Source organism: Neovison vison, chromosome 6, assembly GCF_020171115.1.
Source record: "Neovison vison isolate M4711 chromosome 6, ASM_NN_V1, whole genome shotgun sequence".
NCBI classification, from domain to species: Eukaryota; Metazoa; Chordata; class Mammalia; order Carnivora; family Mustelidae; genus Neogale; species Neogale vison.
In genome coordinates, this window is record NC_058096.1 from 152,754,511 (window position 1) to 152,780,040 (window position 25,530).

The 25,530-nt window shown below is 36.9% G+C and overlaps 1 protein-coding gene across 8 annotated transcripts in view; it reads left to right on the plus strand.

Annotated features, from left to right (window-relative positions):
* RBMS3 (RNA binding motif single stranded interacting protein 3) overlaps positions 1-25,530 on the plus strand; it is a 582,541-nt gene that overhangs the window by 433,746 nt on the left and 123,265 nt on the right. For 7 of the 8 annotated variants that reach the window (XM_044252609.1, XM_044252610.1, XM_044252611.1 and 4 more), the window contains one exon: positions 5,837-5,943. In XM_044252609.1, coding sequence (XP_044108544.1) covers positions 5,837-5,943 — 107 coding nt within the window. Of the gene's footprint in view, positions 1-5,836; positions 5,944-22,616; positions 22,656-25,530 lie in introns of all 8 variants that reach the window. The other variant, XM_044252613.1, reaches the window with a different exon arrangement.

Below are 25,530 nucleotides of genomic sequence, written 5' to 3' on the forward strand. Positions count from 1 at the left end.
TTTCGCACCTCTGTGCAGAATGCTGTTAACAATATGCACACACACGTGTGCACACACGCTATATGCATATATATAAACTTCATTCTTTGTTACAATCACTTTCAAACTCAAAAGTGGACATTAATTGCTACTGTTGAGAGACTTAACACAACAGAAACAGCATTCAACCTAGGAAAGTCAGCCAAGTAAGCACTAGGTAATTCCTCTTTCAAATGAGATGAAGTAGAGTCAAGGAAGGCTTTCCAAGGAACATGGATTTGAGCTGCATTCTGAAGGCTGATCAATAGTCTGCCAGGTGGAGGTTGTGTATGGGGGAGGCGGAGGAGGGAAAGCTGGGAAGGGAAATCCCAAGCATGAGAAAAGGCATTCAGACATGAGGGGACTTTAGGCCACAGGAGTGGGAGGAGTCTGGCTAAAGATGAGATCAAGGGAACAGATTCTTCTCTTCTAATGTCAGGGTTTGGATTTTATCTTGTAGGTATTTAGAAATCACCTGAGAATCAGAAGATTATTTAAATCTTAATTCATCTAATTCACTGTTTGCTTTTACATTCTCAATGAAATCTACCTCCAAACTCCCCAGGAAACTAGCAATCATAATTACATGCCTAAATTCAAGGAAGATATTACAGATATTCCATCCTTTTTTAATTGCACATTTAAAAATGTGCTTCTGGGATTGTATTTCTTTTACTTCATTTAATAAAAATGTTGTGGCCCTGCTTTCCCATCATAATCATCTTCAAATCAATAAAGTGACAGCAGATATTTCAACATAGCAATGTCAATAAATATAAATAAGTCATTACCAACATCTGTAGTCTGACAACTTATGAAGATCTTCGAATACCAGGGTGGCTAAAATTTGAAACCTCTAAGACACTGTCAAACACAACTCACAAAGGCATCTCAGTTGAAAGTTAAGAAAGTCTTTTTCTATGGCTTTTTAAGTTTCCCTTAGTGTTAAAAATATTGTTTTAAAAGTTCCCTTTTCAATAATGAAAAATTCAAGGTAGGTCTACAAGCCAGAATCTCTTTGTCTATGTATAATTGATCCTTAGGAAGCTAAAATATTGTGATTTGGTAATATTTGTTTCAAAGAAGCTTCTATAAAATTTCTCTGTGCCAGTAGGTAGAAGAAATCCTAAAGCTAATGATTCATTCTAAGCCTTCCTTTTCTTGTCAGTGCTGTCCCCCTGATTCCATAGTGTCCAAGAGTTCACCAAGAAAGTCTTTAAATATATGTATATGTGTGTGTGTGTGTGTGTGTGTGTGTCTGTGTGTCTGTGTGTGTGTCTGTGTGTGTGTATACATGTCAAAGAGACACATTTTGGGGTGGTGAATTTTGCTTGCCTACAATGTGTAGATAGCACTGTACTTACCTTAGTAGTAAAATACAGATTTGCTGGATTTAAATAGCCAATAGGTCTCTAGCAATTAAGTAACAAAAAATAGTAGTAAGAATAGTTTTTTGAAAACACAGCAGAAAAAGGAACAGGGAACATTCAGGGTAGGCAATGGAGTGTTAAGATACATAACATGACTTTTATCCTACTCAGAATACTAGAAGTCGAACTTTGGTAAGGATTCAGGAGGGGAACGTGGCCGGATGGTCCAACCACAAGCTGCAGTCAGCAAGAACCATCTTGGAGGCGCAGATCCTCTTTTTTTTTTTTTTTTTCCCAATTTATTTATTTTCAGAAAAACAGTATTCATTATTTTTTTCACCACACCCAGTGCTCCATGCAAGCTGTGCCCTCTATAATACCCACCACCTGGTACCCCAACCTCCCACCCCCCCGCCACTTCAAACCCCTCAGATTGTTTTTCAGAGTCCATAGTCTCTCATGGTTCATCTCCCCTTCCAATTTACCCAAAAGCACATACCCTCCCCAATCTTTTCACTGTTCTTGGAGAGTCAGTTGAAAGTTCTATGGCCAAACCAGCATTGGAGTTAGAGTGGGACAGAGCTGAGGAACAATAAATCCAGTTGACTGAACACTCTGAACTCTGACTCTGCCAAGTAACTAGGTTTTACAGCTGATGTATGGGCAGTGGCTAATAAAGATGCTAGGCAATAATGATAGTTGTGGCTAATATGGATTTAATAATCATTTATGTACCATGTGCTGTTTTAAACTATTTTCACATATGAATTTCTTTAATCCTCATAACAGCTGCCTGAGTAGGTGATGTTATTATCCTCAACTCATACATGAGGAAAATGAGTCACAGAAATATTAAAAAAAAATTAAAAGGTGTCTGATGTCTTGTAGTTAGTAAGTCAGGGAGCCAGGAAGCAGACTGCTAGACACCTAAATGCACCCAAACTAAGTGTCAGAGCCTACAGAAACAAGGAACGACCTCAAGCAAAGTCATTATCATATCCTAGACTATTAGAATCATTATATTATGCTCTCTAAAAGAATCTGTTTTAGGGGACAATAAAGAGAATCCTGCCTCAGATAGTAGAAAGTATGACTCATGAAAGTTATTATCCCAAGAAACATAAAAGGTAGAATCTACATTTTTTAACAATAGGAAATTTAAGATATTTCTAGATTTATTTGCCTTTTGTGAGAAATTTGTACTATTGCCAGTTATAAACTCTCATGTCGGCATGACCATCCCATTCAAATGAGTGAATATACCTTGAATTTTTAAAATATCAAGAGAGAAAATATCCTATAGTGAGGAATGATGATGTATGTATAATGATATATATGATACATATATAATCATTCCTCACTATAGGCACATACTTATATATGCTTTTGGAGTCTCACAGGAAATTTTCTTTAGCATAGAGTTTCAGGATCCTTGATTGCATTTATCCTTTCAGTTCTTCATCTGGAGAAAGAATTTAGACTACTTCAGTGTGATGGCAGCTCCTGTCTGCAGACACTTCATGATTCAGCCTTTCCTTTGTATGATTTCTGTGGCTTCACCAAAGTCACTGAAGTTGGAGGCTCCCAAAAGCAGACAGTTGGGAAGCACTTGTGCTCTGTGAGGAATGACATTGGTTGAGTTATGTGCCAGGATAAGTTACATATTCCCATATGACTCCTCCATAGGGAGGCAAGACATTTTATTTTTCATTCCACCTAGCCAATTCCGACCTTCTGTCTGTTTGAGTCAGTATTTCCTTCAATATTGGTCAGTAGAATTCTGCTACTAATAAAGAATAAAAGGATTGAGTAAATCCTACTGCCACTTAAAGCTAAATGATTTTCAAATATTTATTTGTGGTTACCCACTCATTTCTTTTTCCACTATTGATTTTGGAGACAATTGAAAAATCTCATGAATTCCATAATCTTTTTTTTTTTTTTCTTTTGCATTATCCAGGTTAGTGAACATAAGCAACCTTGCTGGAGTGGTTTTGGGGAGGAATAGGTGTTGGGGAAAACGATAGCAGTTATCTATTAAGATTACAATGTTACGTGTCAATTGCAAAATTTTAGTAATATGAAACAATGAAGATTCATTTAGCTTACATGTTTGTGGGATCATCTTTATTGACCTCACCTGGTCTGTGGTCAACTGCCTGTTTATCTGTGTATCTCTGATGATTTTAGTTGAGCTCACTCACATATCAGGGTCGTAGTCATTGGATGATCTACTTTGGCCTTGTCTCTGATAGTAGGGATGACTCCTCTACACTTGTATCTCATCCTTCCACAGGCCAGGCTGAGTATATTCATGCGGCTGTGCAGAGAAGCAAAAGAAGCAAAACTCAATGCTTAAAAACACTTCAGTGTTCTGCTTGTGCCTCATTTGCTAACATTTCTTTGGCTAGAGCAGTTCACATGGGATCAGACCAAGATTCAGAGAGCTCAACAATACTGCATGGCAAAAGGCAAAGATAGAAGGAGGGATAAAGAATTAAAATAATTTTCCTTCTACCTTGCTAAGTTCTTGGCTAGGACCCCCCACCCCCATAAAGACATACGAACAGGAGAAAAGAACAAACAGAAGGTTAATAACATATATACCTCTTGTATGGAGATACCCAGGAAAACCTAGTAACTCCCTGAAACAGCCCCAGTCACCATCTTAAATATGGTCTTCAGCTGAAGACAAAGGTGTTGGGGAGGGAGCAGGAAGGCCAGTTAGAGGAGATTACCAGAAAAAGCACAGTAAAAAAGGGTGAGCTTGTTGCATAGATTTAAGTCCTTTTTCCTTTACTGATAGATAAGAATTTCTTGAGATTTAGAGTATTCTTTTCTTCCAGATACAAAGAATAAATATCTGTTATAAATAGACATTTCCCTTATAAGTGTAAATGTCTATTACAAAAGGGTAACTTCTGGTTAGTTTTCAGAGCTTTTCCTCTATCTGTTGTTTCTTAAAAATAATCAGGCTAAATTAATCCTTATGCCAAGGAGTCATTTTTTTGAGGGGTATGTTTTTTTCCTCTTCAACCATTAATACAATTAATCTTCAGAAGAATGCATTTTCCCAGGGGGTTGGGAGAGGGAGGGGTTCACTTTAATTTTCAGATTATAAACTTATAAATCAATATTTGTTTTATCCAAGTAAATAATAACAAAAAAAAATCCTTCTAGCCATTTAATGCATTGACCAAGTTTTTAAAACCATATGGTTTTCTTTTTATTCATTCATTTTAAAATGTATTCGTGGTAATCACAAGCAGCAATTTTTTTAGTTAAGCAGGGATGTGGAGGGGGCATCAGTTCTCAAAGAATAAACTTCTCCTTGTTGTGTTTTAAAAGATTATCAAATAAGTTAACTTAAGTCACCCAGGACCATATTTCCCCCCAGTCCAGGGTTCTTTTCTTAGAGCCATATCCTTTGACTATATTTTACCATGTGGGCTCATTTGATACTCAAATAATTGTTCTCCCTGAGATACTGACTAGATTTCACGGGGAAATTGAGAGAAAGGGGTTCAGTAGACAATCAACTTCTAGCCGTTTTGAAATTGCAGAGGTTAATGAGAAAAAAAAAAAAAAACTGATTTGGTTGTAATTAGCAAAATGGCCTCCTTTTTAGAAGGCAACTTCTAAGGATCTCTTTCCAAAATAGAATCCTACAGTTTCTACTGTGAAAACATAGTTACTTTGAGGGGGGAATATTTATCTACACACAAATACTGGTTAGGAATATGTTTCTAATATGAAAAAGCAAAATTCAATGAGAACTTTTTAAAGATCTTATTGGTGTTATTCAAGGATTTGTGAGTCCGGCAGCCCCTCCTCCAGCAGGTAGAGAGGAGCGCTGAGAGCCTGTGCAGATAGATGGAAGGCTTCTGCAGCAGAAGGGAGTGGGAACAAGAAAGTTATAGTGGCAAAAATTGGATTGGTTGTGGCAAAGTCTCTTTTATTTAGGGATGGCAGGGGTCTATCAGGTCAATTACCTCACTAATGCTTATCAGTGACTCCTGATTGATTGGTTCAAAATTCCATTTCTGGGAAAGCCAAAACTATAATTAAGTTAGGTCTCGGTTTGGTGACATGGAGCTTAGCATAAGTGACTCCATTTTAGACCCATCATCTGGTTTTTAGCATTGATGTAACGGGAAGGAGTCAACATTCCCCTCTTTACTTTTAAGGCAAGTTCACATTCTGCTTCAACTGATTTTTTTTTTTTTCAACAATATTTTTTGTATTCTTTTATGGTCTGCCAGTACTTTTTTGAAGCCCAGTTAGATAGAATTGCAGCCAATGTAATTGAGACTAAAAGGGGGCCAACTATCTCTCCAGAAGCAAGAAAACTTCAAAAGATAAGCATTACAAAGCACTATTGTGACTCAAAAATCACTTGTTTTTTTAGGGGTATTTGCTAATATAGAATTGGTTTCTTATCTTCCCAGCGCCTAGTGAGCCTTTACTGTGCAAATTCGCTGATGGAGGACAAAAGAAGCGACAGAATCAAAGCAAATACACCCAGAATGGAAGGCCTTGGCCCAGGGAAGGAGAGGTGAGTCCTGACTGACTTTTGCTCAGAAATATAGCAGTGGACATCCCTCAGAAGGGTGGCAAGACAGATATTTGGGACCCTGATGAATTCGAGTCCTGTAGAAAATTACATGGCTTTGAAGGGAGCAAATGAGAAGGCCTATGTTAATGTGCTCTAGATAAAATGACTTGAGGAGTGTAGGACTTCAAAATTGACCTCAGTTCTATCCTATAATAAATACTCTGTCTTTAACCAAATCTTAACCCAATATACACTCACTGAAAGAATTATCCACAAAGAATTGATCCTTAATTGTGGGTACCTATATTTTCAGTGAAATCAATAGTGAGAGTTAAATATTTGTGTTTGGGAAAAAACACAAATTTAGATTTATTTTATTCTACCCTTGAGATAGTCTACTTGCTCATATATGTGTATGTTTGCATTTTCCCATTTGTTCATAAATGTGTTGATATGTATTTTATATATGTATATATCAGTATAAAATATGACATTTTCTGTTGGTCAAGAAAGAGGGGAAAAAGTTCATATACACAGGGTTTTGTTTTTCACAATTAAAAAAAGGCAGTTAATTATCCATTTACACTCTTAACACAAAGAAGTAGAAAAGCAAGCTTATGTATCCAATGACCCTTGGGAATGATTTCCTTTTGGTTATTTTTATTGTAAGAAGACAAGGAAAAGGTATCTGGGCTTCTAAGAGGTTTTTTTTTTATTCTTTATGAAATGGAATAGCGTTGCTTGAATGACTTGAATAAATGCAATTTTGTACCAAAGCCATAATTTCAACAGAAGAGCTTTATTTCGTATTTCTATTCAAAGCACCTACTTCATCCATTTCTCATTTGAGAGGTATCCCACTTGATGCAGCATGCACAGTTATAAAGAAGGAAGAGGGTGGGGATTTTCTCAACAAAACCTTGAGCCAGTATTTAGTTTCTAACACTGTTGTCTGTTTTGAGTATTTCCATGCAGGTCTCAAAACCTCTCTTAAAGTGTATAGTTACGTTCAAGTATTGTATAATCTATAACTCATTATTTTAAGACAAAAAAAAGAGAATCACCACTGAACACTTGAAACTAATGAAAAAGAAATGTTTGGATACTTCAACTATAGAAAGGCTATCTGTGTTATGTTCAAAAAAGGAAGGGGAAATGGAATGACCCCTGTGTTTTAGGTAGAGGTTAGTGACCAACAATTAGCCCCATTGCCTCCAAAGACAGCTGATTTCTGACAGCCCTCATTATGACATCCATCCCATACCAAATATCTGTAGTCTAGAAAGACTCATTTGATCGTTTAAAATGCTATTGGGTCAAATGCTCACTGGTGAGAGAGATTTCTGGATCATAAACCATCACCAAGAAGCCTTGACAGTAAATTAGTAATGATGGTAATGATGACCAAAACCCCAGTACCTGTCCCCATAAGAACCTGAATTATCATATCCACAAAAGGGATGCCAGCTTCAGCAAGACACTGTACTTAAATCTACATTTCTTAGGAACCGAACCAATAAACATGAGAAATGTAGACAGAGCTGCCACTTTGCTACCTCATATAAATCTAAGGCTTTAGGTTGATGTCATGGTAAAGAACATGACATGTGTACTATTGCCACAGAAGCATTGTGGAGTCAAGTTTAACACCCAGAGCATCTTGTAGTTTAAATATAGGTTTTAAATATATATTTCTAGTCTCTGTTTTCAAAAGTTGCTGTTTAAGAGTTCTACATTTTCCTATCGAACTGTGAAAATCAAGTGACCTTCATAAATTTATCTGTGACCCATAAAAATGTATTCCAAGTGTGTAGACACATTCAGAGGAAAGAAATTAGGAGAACAAGTAGCATGCACTAAACATATGCTTGTCAGATAGCTTGATTTTGAGATAAGCATATTAATTTTTACATCTTGATTGTGGTCTTAAGTGCAGACACTCTGAATGTTGCATAACTTTGTGTGTCCATCATAATATGTATTTTTGCTTCTATTTCCCCTTGCTTTGTGATTGCTAGAGTAAATTATGTCAGCATGGTTGATAAAGTATGGCATAATGTAAGTTATTCCTATGTAGGAAATATTTAATTAATTTTTATATACCAGGAAATTCTAATTACTGTATTTCATAATTTCTAAAACACATGTTTTCATGGTTGTTTTTTGACATTTTAACACTTGTGAAATTGGTTCTCCTCTTATAAACAATGGCATTATTACAAGACAATTTGCATTTGCTCCTATTAGTCACCTGGGGGCACTACCTACATTCTCTCTTTAAGGTCTTTGACCACACTGGCTGCATGAATTGAAACACTAACCAAAGCAAGGACTATGGGTCAGATTCTTAGGAGAGATTTTCTCTGTGTCCTTCCTTCATGCAGTATTAAGACTGAGACATGGACATTCCCTTGAAGTCAATTTCTGATGGAGGGTCTTGTTTTCCATTCTCTTTGTAGCCCTTTGGCATACTAACTTTATAACATCATCTTGGGTGTGTTTTACTTGTTTGCTTGCTTGTTGGTTTTCATTTTTGCTTTTGGGGTTTTTTTTGTTTTTGTTTTGTTGTTATATAAAGTAATGGTAAACCTTTCAATCGCTGTTGCCTTAGAGAAAATGTAAGATGATAGTTTCTATTCTGATGCTTCAGTATTTGGGATAATACTACAGAATGAGGCTTATGTTTCCTCTACCTTTCCCATGAAAGTCAGATTAAAAAAAAAAAAAAAAAAAGAAAGTATTTCTCCTGAAACGTTTAAGTATCTTAGAAGTATTGGGCGCCTGGGTGGCTCAGTGGCTTAAGCCTTTGCCTTAGGCTCAGGTCATGATCTCAGGGTCCTGGGATCAGGATCAAGGTCCTCTGCTCTGCAGGGAGCCTGCTTCCTCCTCTTTGCCTGCCTCTCTGCCTACTTGTGATCTCTCTCTGTCAAATAAATAAATAAAATCTTTAAAACAAACAAAAAAGGAAGTACCTACACATGACAATTGATAAGCTAATTAAAATTTTAATTTATTATGTAAAGCTATTTTCTTCTGAGTGTCATTTTGATAACAGTTCTTTTAACATAGTTAGTGAAATATATTTCTTTACCCCCCCAAAAAAAATCCAGTCCTGAAAAGTTTATATACATAAAGTCGTGTAAATTAGCAAGATTCTGAAATACAAATATATGCTGCTGGACATATTTTTGCATAAGTGAAATACACAGGAGTATTTTAAAGTCATTAACTAATCTCTCAAGTGACAACCAAAACTTTAAGTAGAGCAATCAGGGATTGAGGCTGTTAGGCCTCTCTTTCCCAGTGCTGTACAGTTCTCATCATTTTATTTCTTGAAGCACCAATCCACAAACTCTTTGGTCTCTGTATCTTTTTATCTTCTTAGTTCATCAAAAAACAATAAAGCCATCCCATGTTAACAAAAATATTATATTTTATGGAAAACATTATATCTCTCAAAGATTTTTTTTGATAATAGCACTCTTTTACGTTTTTGCAAATCACTTGAATGTCTGATTTAATAAAAGATGACCAGATTTTCATACCTGCATCAGCGTTCAACCTGTTGCAATATTCTGTTTGGTTTAATTATATGCAGAAAATCTAACTCCACATAAACATGCCATTGGAAAAGGGAGGACCTATGGATCTCCTAAAGATATCTCAGGAACCCTCAGATATCCTTAGACCACACTTTGAGAACCACTGTCCTAGAGATGCTTGAGCCAAGCATAGGGCTCATATTCAACTTCCATATACCAGAAGAGCCACTCTGCCTGTTAAAATAGTAAAACATACTTCTTTCATTATGTAAATAACTGCTGACACTAGTCTACCAGTGTGACCCCTCCACTCCTTCCAATATGATGCCTCCTGCAGGACCCGTTATGATCTCGTAAGAATGGAGTGCTGTCTGGCACACCAGGAGTTTCCCAGGATGCTACTCCAGCATTTACATTCTGATTGGCCAGTGCTTCCGTCATAATGGTGATGCAATGTTTTTAATGTCACCATTAGCTCAGAAATGGTTTCACTTTATCATCACTATGACTTTCAAGAAATGCAGTGGCTAGATATCCCATTACAGCTGAGGCCATAGTCTTTACTTCAGGCAAAATGTTTCCCAAATTGATCCTGTTAGTGCTCTCCCGAATGACTGGTCTGGAATCGGGAATAGAATCTGGAACCGGCAATCAAAAATGTATCAGGAGTCACAGGAATAAAAGACACGGCATGAAGAAAGTAGTTTGTGGTATTGTAATGGGGTTGTTGGTGACAGATTGGAGCTACATGTGTGGTGAGCATAGAATAGTGTATAGACTTGCCAAATCACTGTATTGTACACCTGAAACTAATACAACATTATGTGTCAACTCTACTTAAATAAAAAATTAAAAACAAGCAAATGAGCAAAGATATATAATTTCAAAAATATATATAACTATACACACACACACGTAATATCAGGAACATGAAGAACTCCTGTTCCTTCTTCCTATATTTCCAAAGAAGGTTTGGAATGACTACCAGAAAGCCACCAGCTTTTTTGGTACCCAAATAATTTGCACAGCTGATCAAAAGCATTCAATTATGTTGTAAAGATCAATGGCTTAAATCAAAAGATGGATGTTTCTACTACAATGATTAGAGTTACTCAAACCTTGAAATTACTTTATGTTGACATTTGTTTTGACTAGTCTCTAGATTTCCTTCTGAATTTTCAAATATAACTAAATGCTAAGAGTCAAATTCCAGAAGATGGTGATATTTCACCAAGTTTTCATGCTAGGACATTATCCTTACATAGGGCAAATATCATAAACACACTATTTTTCACTGGCTTCGAAACTCTAGTCTAGCCTTCATAGATTTTCCCACTCCCGATAGTACCTGAGTCAGTAAATGTCATTGATAACAATTGCTTTGGGAATTGTACCTCCAAGAAATAGTATTTTGGCTATGGACACAAACAAGAGACAAGGCAATTAAACAAGAAGTAGCTTGAGAAACAAGACAGAGGATCATAGGGGAAGGGAGGGAAAAATGAATCAAGATGAAACCAGAGAAGGAGACAAACCATAAGAGACTCTTAACCTCAGGAAACAAACTGAAGGTTGCTGGGGAGGGGCTGGGGAAAGATGGGGTGGCTAGGTGATCGACATTGAGGAGGGTATGTGCTATTGTGAGAAAATAAACAAACAAACAAATAAATAAATATTAGGAAAAAGAAGTAACCCAACAAAGTAGTCAAGTACTTCACATGTCTAGTGAGGAAATGCCAAGATTTTATTATAAAACTAAAAGCAATAAAATGGTGTTTCTTGCTTTTATCTATCTTACAGTTCTCTGCTAGAGTCAATTTCAAAACAATTAGCAATAACAAATATGTTCTATGTGATGCTCTGAAGATACTTTTCTTTACTGTGGAAATGAAACATTTAATGAGATTGTCTTCACAGTCTAGATATGGAGATGAATAAAAGGAGCTAAAATAATATTGTTAACAATCAGCACTCAGGTTCCTAGGAATAGTTTACAAGGTTATTCTGGGGGAGAAAATGAAGTAAGCTTTTTGGGGGATGCATTCTAGGAATACTAAGGAATACTATTCCTGAATGAGGAGCAAGTTTTAGAGGAAACATGATGATATATCTCAAAGACGTTTTGTTTGAGTGCATTTTTGTTTGAGTGCTAACTTTGGGTACAGGGATATAGTATATGCATTTCCTAATACCAGTAGGTACCATTCACACAAACCAGATGTAAATTGTGTTCAATTTACATTGAAATCCTGTAGTGAAATCCTGTGACTCTGCCTGAATATATTTGAAATCTTTTAAGAGGTGGAGTAAACTGAAGAATATACTTTAATTTCCTTAAGTTAGGTCTCGTTAAGATGCCCACAAAATCCAATTTTACTGAGCTAACTTTATTAGTTTTTTTTTAATATTTTATTTATTTATTTGACAGACAGAGATCACAAGTAGGCAAAGAGGCAGGCAGAGAGAGAGAGAGAGAGAGGAGAAAGCAGGCTCCCCGCGGAGCAGAGAGCCCAGTGTGGGGCCTGATCCCAGGACCCTGGGATCATGACCTGAGCCGAAGGCAGAGGCTTTAACCCACTGAGCCACCCAGGTGCCCTAAGTTTATCAGTTTTATCACAGCCAGCTAAAGCTATGTGATCTGATATGACCCAGATTATCTATAACCCAGATAATATGTTGTCTATTTTCATACCTGAAATCAACTCGTTTTCAGTGATGGATGAAAATTTCCCCTGTGCTTTAAAGTTTTATAACTCTTGTCCATTCACAGCTACTATTAATAAACATTCTCTCCAGTGCCAGTAAGTGAAGGAAAGCCTGCAAAGATCAGGTGGGAGAATGGGATTTCTCATACAGTGACGAAGTCCATAGCTGAGAGCAGACAAAGTTGATAAACCTGATTCCAAACATCCAGCCTCCTCCTCAGACTGCCTCAAGGTAGTAGGAGTAACTATTCATTCTGACTAAATCCATTTATGATTGAGACAAAGATGCCTTTTTAGATTTCTAAGTAGATAGATGCCATCCTTAGTACAAGAGTTACATCCTATATTCCCACTCAAGAAAACGTTTCCTTTGAGATCCATGTCTTCATTTTTATGTTTGCTTTTGTTTTTATTTTTCTGAAAGAAAATGAGTACACAATTCTGAATTTCAGCTGTGTCTCCATTACCATAATCACCACTACTCTTGTCAAAAGGCGTTTGCTCCTTCCATGACTTGTACTTTATGCTGTGTCCCCAGGGCATATGAGGTATAAGGAAGACCCCTTACCCTGAATGTATATTAGAACTGTACTGTTGGGACGCCTGGGTGGCTCAGTGGCTTAAACCCCTGCCTTCGGCTCAGGTCTTGATCCCAGGGTCCTGGGATCAAGCGCCGCATTGGGCTCTCTGCTCAGCAGGGAGCGTGCTTCCCCCTCTCTCTCTGCCTGCCTCTCTGCCTACTTGTGATCTCTGTCTGTCAAATAAATAAAATCTTTAAAAAAATAATAATAAAAATTTAAAAAGAACTGTACTGTTACCATGAGAACCCCTCTATCTCCTTATGTTTCCTATTTGCTTTCTTACTTTCTCAATATATGACTCCTTTTTGCAGAAATTATCTTTTTTTTTAAGATTTTATTTATTTATTTGATAGAGAGAGATCACAAGTAGGCAGAGAGGCAGACAGAGAGAGAGGGAAGCAGGCTCCCTGCTGAGCAGAGAGCCCAATGCGGGACTCGATCCCAGGACCCTGAGATCATGACCTGAGCCGAAGGCAGTGGCTTAACCCACTGAGCCACCCAGGCGCCCCCAGAAATTATCTTTTAAAGAGAAGAATTCTGTTAGAAATAGATTTTTAAAATAAAAGGAGCAGTTTAAACAAAAAGCATTCAGTCAGTCGATGCGCACTTACTAAGTGTACCCTATGTGAGAGGACACACAGGACTGGACATAGTGGACATGACATAAACATACAGACAGATTCCCCCATCCTTTTGGAACCTAAAATGGCAAAGATCTCTGCCTGTCAAGTACACAATTAAACATTGGGTAGAATATAATTTAGTACCACGGAAGTACAATCACTGACTATAACTAGCTCTATCCCCTTACACTACAGTGAAAGAAAACCAAAACCAAAATAAAAATATAAAAATAACAAAAGTAGCAGCCACAAGACTCTCAGTGCACACTTGTCTTGTTACTATTAACTGTTTGATTGATTATGTGTTTGCTTTTCAGTGTAGGTAACTGAGAAACTGACTTACATGCATTTACAAACCAGAAAAATCACCCCAGAGTTGAAAAGTTCCACCTCGTTACTTGTCCAGTAAATGCCCCTATACCCCTGGGTATGGAATGGCACAGAGAGAATAATATTTAGAGGAGCAGCTGGAGCTTGGGTGTGATAGAGTCAATCCTGTGTCCTTCTCTCTAATGCAGCTAGTGAGAATAATAATTCTTTCTGAATTTTAAGGATTCATGTGTGTCAACATCTGTGATGTGCTCGGTATTCTTTGCTATTTTACCAGACGGTCTACCTTTGTGGTTAGGGGGAAAACTGGAGCATTTCAACCACAAATCCACAGCCTTTGAGCTGGGTGACAACACTCATGGTTAAAAGTGCATATTTGGTGATTGGGAGGGTTAAATGAAGTGGTGAGGGTAAAGCCCTGAGCACAGCTCCCAGAAAATTAGAATCACTTCAGTATCAGCTATTATTATCACTCTCATAATATCATCAACACAACTCAGGACTTTCTAATCTGAAAGCCAGTTTTTCTGTATGTTTCTTATGACTCAAATGCTTGAGTCCTTGGTTTCCAATTTCATGCCATGTCTACTTATTTTCCAAATGGGGGTTATTTTTAATTGATACAACATTCATTTGAAAGGAAATCTGCTACCAATATCATTTTTCCAACGGTATTTTGACTTATTTAATAAAATATATTATAAAACAAGTAGAAATTAATTTATTTTCCCTTTGACCTACATTTTATTAAGGTTTTTAAAAGATCACATTCCAAATCATCACCTGCATTCCAAACACTATTTAGCACTGAAACGTTAGGTGGTGTTCAAATTTCTAGCTACTTTTCTCTTGAAGGTCATGTAATCATAAAAGCCAAGAGCTGCCAGGGTGAGAGGGACTTAGATGGAGAAAAAAAGAAAAGTAAAAGAAAACATGGACTATTGCTAGATACCAAGGAAAAAATTGAGCCACTATGGAGAACTGTGGAATTACATAGTTGATGTTTTTCAAAAGAAGGAAAATGAATTATTAACCTACCTATTCTGGCACATAATGGCAATTAATTTTGGATATAGAAGGTGCTTCTATATCTCTGTGGCTGTAAAAAGTATTCCTTATGAATAAGGACTTTCTAGTATCATTCAAAGCAATTATCTCTTACAAAGAAACATGCCAATGCCACAACTGGTGACCTACTGGATTTAACAAAGAGTTGGGAAACAGGAATTTTCTTGTACATTTTATGGCTTCAGAGTGCTGAATGTCAATAATTGTTAACTTTCCATATTCGAATCTATTTCAAGAGTATTATCACCAAGTTCTTTTGTGAAAGGAATTTTTAGAATTCCTATAAATAGTAGTACTAATCCCATTTATAAAATTGCCTTTCATTTACTGAAAGACTCAGACTCATGAAATTGTCATTTGAAAGAAGATACAGTTGAGGGGCTCCTGGATGGTTCAGTTCAGTTGAGCATCCAACTCTTGGTTTTGGCTCAGGTCATGATCTCAGGGTCATCAAAGTGAGCCCCTTGTTGGTCTCTGCACTGGGCATGAAGCCTGCTTAAGATGCTCTCTCTCCCTCTCCCTCTCCTCCTCCCTGCAACTCTCCCTCCCTCCACCCCATCAAATTAATAAATAAATATTTTTTAAAAAATACAGTTGACTACCATTATTCATGGGCTCCATATTTGCAAGTTTACCTACTTGCTAAAATTTATTTGTAACCCAGAATTAATACTCATGTTGTTTTCATGATCATTTGTAAAAAGCATTAAAAAGGTCGTGTCAGCTGGGGATTAATGAGTACAGTTACTGTGATGAGAACTGAGTAGAATATGATTATTGAATCACTGTATTGTATACCTGAAACTAATATAACACTGTGTGTTAACTCTACTGAAATTCAAATAATAAACTTAAAATAAAAAAGTCTGAGTCACCAAGCACACACAGTCCCAAATGAAGTTGAACAAGAGATGTTCTGCCATATTGTGTCAACTCTTACCCTTTTAATAAGGGTTTTTTTCTTGCTTTATTTAGGATCACATTTTTTGCATGTTTGTGTTTTTCATTGGTGATTTCACTGTTTAAAAGGGTCCCCAAGTGTAGTGCTGAAGTAATGTCTAGTGTTTCTAAGTACAGGAAATCCATGACGTGTCTAATGGAGACAATATGAAAAAAAAATGGAGATAAGCTTTGTTTAAGCATGACTTACAGTGCTGTTGGCTTTGAGTTCATTGTTGCTGAATCAAAAATATTTATTTAAGAAGGTGTCCTTAGACAAAATCACAACTAAAACAAGGTTGTATATTAATTAGTTGATGAAAATGTTGTGAACAGAGCCTTGTAGGAAACTAATACTGTATTTTCTCTAGAGACAATGAGTTGTATTCATAATTCAGTGTTTATGCTGACTTTATAGAATCTAATTGCTGCTAATAACAAGAATCTATTTTATCTTGTTTTATGATTATTGTTATTAAGTGAGAGCCAGTTACTGGTTAAGTTTATGTCTCTTCCACTGACGTAAAAAGCAATGTGTGTAAGTGTCAAAAGTAACTGTACTAATGCATGCAGCCAACTATCTTTATTTAACGGTCTTAGAGAATTTTGTTAGAGTCAGTTGTCAATTTTTATCAATAAAGACAATAGATTTACTCCACTCAACCAAAAAGTGTGAAATTTTAAGGAATTTAGAAAAAGCTTTTATCCTATTTTCATTAATTGAATGAGTCCATGAGTGACTAGTTGCTTGTAATCACTCTGTAAAGATCACTAAACATTTGACGCAGTTAAAGCTTCATATATCTTCCTTAGTCTAGTCATCAGCCTAACACATCGAATTATTTCTATTGTCACTTAAAAAATTCTTATTTACCTGCCTATCTGCATCGGAGGAGAAAGCTATATTGGCCCTTTACTTTAGAAATCCAAATGATTCACATTTATATGATAAATATTTGTGTTGAAGAGCACATAACATAGATGGCTATAAAAGTAATAGCAAAAAAGTTGCATAAAATCTGGAGAAAAAAGATTATCCCTATCGTCATCATGTATGAAGAATACTCTGAACAGAATATTTTGTTGAGTTTATGAAAACATTGGCTGTCACTAGCTGTTACCAATGCTGCTGTATAGCACACACTTTGAGGATTCTTATCAGTGAGGAAGACAAGAAGCAGCTTACCATGTGTCCCTTTTACCTTCAATTGGTTCTGTTTGGAATAGCGCGCCCAGCTCACAAACCCTTTCATCAGTCACCAGTCAACATCCTTCTTATTAAGTATAAGAAGAACCTGACAAGGCCCAGAAATATATCATTTCTATTAGCTTTGGAGCCATATTGACTATAATTTAATTTTACAATACTGAACATTAGAAAATTTATGTTTCAGAGATATGGAGTTGAAGTATTGCCCCAATGAACCATTAGAAATAAAAAATACTTTAAGGAAAATAATATATCTAAAGAACTATTTTAAAACTTAGCAGTAAAAGGATGTAGATTCACGTTATCTTTGACCATATTCCATGAAGGTAGAAAAATCATCTATATAGTTTGCAATTTCCTTTGGGTATATCATGATGCTTGGCATTTAATTGTCCAATTATTTTCTTTAATGGGACCTTGGAAAAAATTAAGATATATCTAACAACATTGCCAGGTTCTGCAAATAGTTCTTTTAACCTTGAACTGAAGAAGAGTCTTTCCATATGTGGTCTTAAAAAGAGCTGTTATGATGCATTGCAACACCTGCAAGTGAATTTGTTAGCCAGCCCACCAAATGTACTCTTATTTCTTTCATGTGCTTTACTGACAATTTAGAGAGCAGATTCAAGGTGAATGATACTCATAATCTCAAAAAAATCTTCCCGGTTGACACAAAAAATTGAATGCTCAGTAGTATAACATAGAAACTTTCTTACTCGGTTAAGTGTTCTTATTTTAAAGCTGCTGGGCCCATATTTTCTAACCTATGATCACTAAAAATAAAAAGCAGATCTTGTAAATTCCTGTAATAGTATAACTCTGGATATGATGCATTTGATGATGAGCTCTAGACATCTTCCTAGTCTCCATTCTCAAAAAAAGAGGATGGGAAAACATGCTTATATTCTTGGAGAGGAGGCTGGGGCATGGGGTTTATCAGGTGCTGAAGGATGGGAAGATTATATCAAGAATAATAAGGAGAAAGGCTGATAGTTGATCTCCATGTTCTCTGATTCCCTTGAACCAGTCTCCATGACAACTAAGTGGGGGCATCAACCAACTGAGAGATTTCTGGAGTTGTTGGCACTGTCCAGGCAATCCCAGGCTGCCTCGAGAGCCAGAATTATCCCCATCAATATTTAAGTCATAGCTTACAAGCTCCATATAGCATCAAACTACAGCTGGGGCCTGGGAGAATATAAATCAGTTAGTCAGATACATGTAACTCCCACCTATTCAGTTGCACAGGCTTACCCTGGTAGCAACCTCAACATTTTATATTTTTCACCTTACTTACTGTGTTATGGTGGGGTTTTAATAGTATATACACTACATCATTGACTCTATAATACCATCAATTAAAGATGAAATATTATTCTAAATATCACTAAAAAGAGGAGAAAGTTTCTAAACTCAAATGCCATCAATCATCATGCAAGCCCCAATTTCACAGACGGTAAAATGTGAAACACACACACACACACACACACACACGCACACACACGTCTTGAAGGCTACAAAGTTCAGTCATTCAGATTGAGATAGAAACAGAAGTGCCTACATAAAATATGGTAATGTTCTCTTGTCTCTTTCATAATGATCAATCAAGACTTAATTTAACTTCGGTTTTAATGACAAAGTCAGACCGGAGCTTTGAGAACTTCAGCCAGCCACATCATACCTTCCCTTCTGTTTCCCTTTTGATGACTTTTTCTTTGTGCAGCCATTGGCTTTCTCAGCCTTCCAGCCTTAATTCTGTCTGCATCTTTTTGTCTTGTCCCTCTTTTTTGCCATATAAGGGAGAAATGCTCTGCCTGACTAGAATGCTTCAGCAAAAGCCAAGAAGGACAAATGCTCTAATGACAGAGTATATAAACAACAGCATGACTCCCCTTAATGTTCTTCCCCCAAACATAAAGAGGTGAATTTTCTCTATTCTCTGCCTGTCTTTGCTACTTTTTAAAGTGATAAATCCCCTGCATTTCATTTGCTCGATTTCTGACAAACCCCTGGCAATATCAAAATGACGTTTCACAGTCTTCTCTGCACTCCGAGTTAGTAACTTGGGTATGTGGGGCCTCGAGGTGTTCTGGCTGTCTCTGATTTCTCCCAGGCTCTTACTCATGATTTGGGTCAGGTACACTGGCTTCCCTTCTGCATTGGGAAGGTCTCTCAGCAATCCCAACCCTTTCCCCATGTCCACTCACCAAGCGAGGATGGAGACATTTTCCGTATCACAAGAGCAATCCTCACAGAACAATGGTGTGGATGGATTGGGAGGGAATGGCAAGCAGAGGCAAGAGAGGGTATCTCTGCCCAAGGATATTAGTAAACACACAAACCAGAAATGATAACTTGAAAAATGATGCTTATTAGTAAACACACAAACCAGAAATGATAATTTTAAAAAAAAGTTGCTGACCATACATTCAATGTACTAATTTAACTTCACAATAAATGTATGGAATTCAGTATAGATACTTGAGATTGAGACCAAGATTCAGGAATCACTGAGACATAAATAATAAATAGTTGGGATTGGAAAGTGAATGTCATCACAGTGCAGAAGCGGAAAAGAGGGCCTGAGTACCTGCGGGCACCTCAAAGGGTGCAAGTAGCATCAAGGACAATTTGCTCTTTGAGGTCAGAAGAAAACTAGGCTCCCAGGGAATCCAAGAGAAAGGAATGTTGAAAGAAGAAGCAAATCAGGGGCGCCTGGGTGGCTCAGTGGGTTAAGCCTTTACCTTTGGCTCAGGTCATGATCTCAGGGACCTGGGATCAAGCCCTGCATTGGGCTCTCTGCTTGGCAGGGAGCCTGCTCCCCGCCCCCCACCCCAGCCTGCTTCTCTGCCTACTTGTGATTTCTCTCTCTGTCAAATAAATAAATGAAATCGTTAACAAAGAAGAAGAAGAAGAAGAAAAAGAAGAAGAAGAAGATCACTGGTCAAATGATGCAAAGTAATCTAATATGATTTGGAATAAATATCTTAGATTTAGAAGTTATGAAATTTAGAGAATGTAATATGAGCCATTGCATAAACCTATGGACATATTTTACAGAACAATTAACAGGAGGTTTCTGTTTTATCCCATGATCAAGTAGCATAATCTTTTGGTAGCTTCGGCAAATCCTCATCTACAGTCTCATTGGTCCTTCATCTTCTCTTTAGGAGAGCGAGGGGTTACACATAGCCTGGGCAACATCCCTTGAGCAGGAGAGAGCAGATACCTGCTTTCCGTGGTTGACTGCATCTGCCTGGGGAAACACCCCATTCAGTCATCGAGACGACACCAAAGCCATTGCTGGCAAAACCCTACCCATTTTCTCTCATCCACTTTCAGCAAATTTGCCCTGAGCATATTTCCTAGAATTAGTTTTTTTTTTTTTTTCTTTTAAACAGGAAAGAGATTTAAAATCCTTTCTTAGGCCAAAAACTTTACTTGGTATTGATCATTTTGTGGTTTTCTGGTGGTTTTTATTTGTTCTTCTGAATATCTTGGGTATCTACACTCCAGCTTTCACCTGTGAAATCCTCCATTTTTCAGCCAGTTTGGCCATTTGGATTTACGAATCCTTCCTAGCTTCCATCAGTAGAATCACTGTGTCATTAACCCTGAATTTTTAGGATTTATTCTTAACCTTCCTCCCATTCTCACATTGATCCTTCTGGCTGTAGCAATTCCCGTTCCAGCCCCTATCTCCTGTACTCTACTGATCTAGCAGAGCTAAATGCTTCCTGACATTTTGAAGCTTATCCCTGAATTAGGCCTGTCATTTATATCACTTTTACAAATCATATGCCTTTTGTTTTTCCTCCTGAATTTTAAAAGTTAAAAACAACTTATAGAAGATATGATGAAAATTATATCTCCTTAATGAAAATTAAAGGGATTTTCCCCTTTGTAAGAATAATTCTATTTACACACAGCTTCAGAAAGTCAAGAAAAATATGTGAAAGGAAAAAAATCACTTAATAGTTATAACACTCTAATATTTTGACATTTAACATTGTTGAAATTTTTGTTCTATTTCTAGTTAAGAGTTTTTTTTTAATTTTTAAAATTTAAATTTTTGCCCCATATCTTACATATAATTATGTATCAGGATTTCTTCATTAAAAGACATGTTTTCTAAAGAGAAATACTGGGAAATAAATATAAACAAGGTTAAGTGAGGCTTTGCTACTATAACAGACCTAAACATTTATAACACGTTATAATTTCAAGTCCTTGTACCCATATCACCTCTAAAGTCACCTTATTTTATGTATGGAGTTTTAAATTATAACCCATTAACAGTTATAAATATTGTTAAAATTGGTCGCAGGAAATAAACTCTTTCAAGATAATATCCAGAAAATTACATTATCCTTTTATTCCTTGGTTTCCCAAACTCATCTTGTGCTAATTCAGTATATAATATTTACTGGAATATATAATAATTACTCTGTATGTACTAAAGTGGCGCTCTAAATCTGATTATGGAAAATTGGATATTCTCGTGATTACTCATTTTTACTCATACAATTTTGATGCATCATCCATGAAGGCAGAATTTAGAAAAAAGAGAAATGTTACACTGAAGCATTGATGTCTCAATTTCCCAAGAATTACAGTGTACATCTGTTTGTATAAAGTTTATTGCCTCAAACTCTTTGATCCCCATTTACATGACAGTATCAAAATAGTTTCAAAAATTATAAAATGAATTCTATCAGTCTATCTTCTCTTTGGCTTTGTTATAGTCAACGATGCTCAGCTCCTCCAATAAAACCAGGCATTCCAGTCCAGGGGATCTTTCTGAACCATTAGTGCCTATTCTCCACCTAGCACATTTTAAGCAGCATTTTCATGATTATTACCTATTCATTTAACCTATTGATCTTTTAATTTTATGAAAATCAAATATCTAGCTCCTAAGACAAATAGGTGTGTCTCAGTGAAATCCCTATATCTCTTGAAAATAATTAGATAGCTTAATTATTCCACTAAACTGTATTTTAAAATTTCTTCTGAAATATTTAGCTCTTATAATATAGATTCTGTTTGAGGGGACTAGAAATACCCTATATTATGGCTGAAATACTAAGTGAAAACTCAGCTGCTGCTGGAAAATGACAAAAGCGCTCCCTTTTGTTTTAAATAAATGGAAAATGCTTCCAATATTTGAATAATGTAAACTTGAAAAATGGAAAATATTTGTGAATCTAATAAGCTCTTTTGAAAGAGAGAGACAGGATTAAACATCACTTTGCTACGTATGTGGTGTGACATTTTTGTTTTGTTCCAAGTTATTTTACTTTTTGTGCGGCTCTGGAGTTTGTAAACATGCCATAAAATTTGGTAATTACATAATGATGATTTCATGGGTCTCACTTAGTGTAAAGGTGGCTAGACAGGGCAGCAAAATTGATTTTCTTTTTTACCTTTGTGGAAAGAAACAAAAGGAAATTGAATGCAAAATCTGCATTAAGACTATATTGGAATTATAACTCAACAATCTGTTACACATGAAATGAAAACCAGGTGCAGCCAAGTATTAGGTACTGTGGTACAATATTCAGCCAGTGGGTTAAGTTTAAACAACATTTTGTTTAACCCATGCCTTGTTTTGTTACCCATAATGTTCCAAATGCATATGACCTGAAACTATCTCTTGTCTCCTCTTGCCAAAGGTACTCAGAGGCAGGACTGTCCCTAGGCAAAATCATGAAGTAGGTGAATCTTGTGTTCATTCCCTACCCTTTTGCAATGACAATGTCACCTTAGATTCTCTCCACCTTCCTGTCACCAAGTGCCTACTCCAGTTGCTTTTCGCTCTGGATTTACCCTCTGTTTTCAGGGCGCTCATGCTGTTTCTTGTTGTCCAATCCCTCTTTGATTGTATAATTTCCCTACTCAAAAAAGTGGCTCCCCCCAAGGAGCCAGGCAATGAATTTTCTCCCACCTTTTGAGTCTTAATTCCCACTCCCCCTGCACCACAATATTCTACTGCAAGTGAATCACTCACCTTACCCTTTTTGTTTCTATATCTTTTCCCTGCTATTCCTTTTGTCTGAGCTGGCCTCCCTTTCTCATTTCCATTTGTTGGAATCCTAATCGTTTCTCAAGGTTCAACTCATCTGTATGTCCTCTACATGGCTTCCCTGATCATTCCTGGCCTCTCTCCTCTATACCTCATCTATTCCACTCATATGGCACTTACCACATGTTGCTTTGTATTATAATATTTATGTATGTGTCTTGTCTCCAGGCACTGTGCTGGGCGCTTTACAAACGTAATCTCATTTAAATTTCACAACAATCTGATGAGGTAGGTATTACTAAATCATTTAACAGTTGAGGAAACTGAGGTTCAAACAGGTTAAATAATTTGCCCAAGGTCACACTGCTAGAACAGAACAGAGTTAAGAATTGAACCCAGGTCCAAAATATATATTCTTTCCACAAAGCCGTATTGCCATCTATTTAGTTCTTTTCCATCCCCTGAAAGATGGAATAGAGGTATAAAATATAGGAAGAAGCCAACTTAGGCTTTCTAATTATCACATGCTTCCTCAATAAAAAGGTAGAATTTGTTGATAATTACTATGTTCCTAGCTAAAGCTGATTTGTTAACTATAGTCCATAAGGAATTCAAATAAAATGGGAGAAATTAAAAATCCTTACCTAAAGTTTCCAGAACAAACATGACATAAGAAGAGAATGTTTAAGACAATTCATAATTTAATAAAGGCTAATAACATTGGTCTCTGAGCACTACTGGAAAATAAGTACAAGGAAAAGAAGAAAACATGAGGTTGACTAAGAAAGGCTTCCTACCAGTCCCCTAGGATTTAAATAATCTGTGGTGGTTAGGAGGCTGAAGGTATGATTTCATCCTAAATCTTTCACAGACAAACAATATCTCTATTGTGTATAAAGCCCATTTTTTTCCTTCCATCTCTAGTGTGACATCTTGAATAAATTAGGGGAAATGAGATGAGTGTTTCTAAGAGAGAAATCTCATCCCCAATGGACAACTTTTACAACTGTCCTCTCCAGTAGCCAACCCAACCATGATTATGAGCTGTACCTTGGAGACCCATTCTCAAGAGTCTTCAGCCTAGAACCAGTCTCCCATTGGTCACATGACAGAGGCCCCATCTTGAGAAGAATTTAGACTTAGAGTGTGTGTGTGTGTGTGTGTAAAGGATTTGTTTATTTGAGAGTGAGAGAGTGCAAGTAGGAGGGGCAGAAGGAGAGGGAGAGAGAATCTCAAGCAGACTCCCTGCTGAGCGTGGAACTCCATCTCACATCACTGAGATCACGACCTGAGCTGAAACTAAGAGCTGGATGCTTAACCAACTGACCCAGCCAGGCACCCCAGAGTCTCTTTGTGTTTTGGCACCACTGCTTTTGCTTCTCATTTTCTAGTCCCCCCAGCTTGTCGAATTGTCGGTTGCATATTTCGTTAATATGAGTAAGATGCAGTGATCATTAAACATGTGCTCTCAGTGCACCTCTGTTAACTTCTGCCAGTCATCTCAACTTTGCTTGCCAAACTCCTTCTCAATTTATGTATGTTCCCTGTATGCCAATCCTATGCATATATGGCTCTCCACACTTGTTCTTCATACCAACCTTAACAACAATTTTAAAATTTGGGGGGAAAAATAGTGTGTCTGATCCAAGCTTGAATATAGCAGGGCATACTGGACTTCAGGCCCTATTTTGGAAAGCCTGAGAATTTCCATTTTAGTTATGTGTGAAATCTGAATAATTCAATGGGCCCAACAGGAAAACCACCTTCACCTAAACTGAAATTCAAAACGCAAAATCTCCTTTTCTTCTTTTCTTCAAAGTTTTTTATGATTTTTCTTGTCTTCCATAGAAGTCCTCAAAGTTAATTCATTTTTTTTCTTTTTCTTTTGAAATACTTAGAGATTCATGGGAAGTTGGAAGAGAAAGGTACAAGGAGACCCTGTGTACCCTTTACCCCATTTCTTTCCACTGTTATATCTTAACGTAATTGTAGTACACTATGGAGGCCGGAAAATTGACATCAGTCTCATTCACTTTTAAATTTTAAAAAAGAACAGAAAATGTCTAACCTGATGACAATCTAGTCAGTTTTATGTTTCACTCTACATTCTGTTTCTACTCAAAAGCAGTAACCATACTGACAGTGTTGGATACAAAAGGTGGTATGCCCATACACCCACAGAGAAAGTTCTCCCACATTGTTGGAGATGATCATCAGGACTCATGCAGACCTTTGGTCGGTATCATAGGTGGTGGGAGGGAGCCTCAAAAGACCAGGGCTGGAATCTGATTCTGCCTCCAAATGTGTGACCTTGAGCAAGTCACTTGACCTTTCCAAGCTTCAGTGTCTTCATCTTTAAAATGGAGGAACTGTTTCTCCTGCCTACTTCAGAGGGTTGTTGTGAGGATCAAATGTGATGATGTGTATGAAGGAAGGAGGTAGGCTGTGAATCAACAGTCATGAAGTTTATTATTCTTTTCTGAAACTATGCCCATTATAGAAGTTTAGTTTTTCAAAGGTGATTTTATTCTTAGAAACAAAACAAACCCACCTCCTTATTAGCC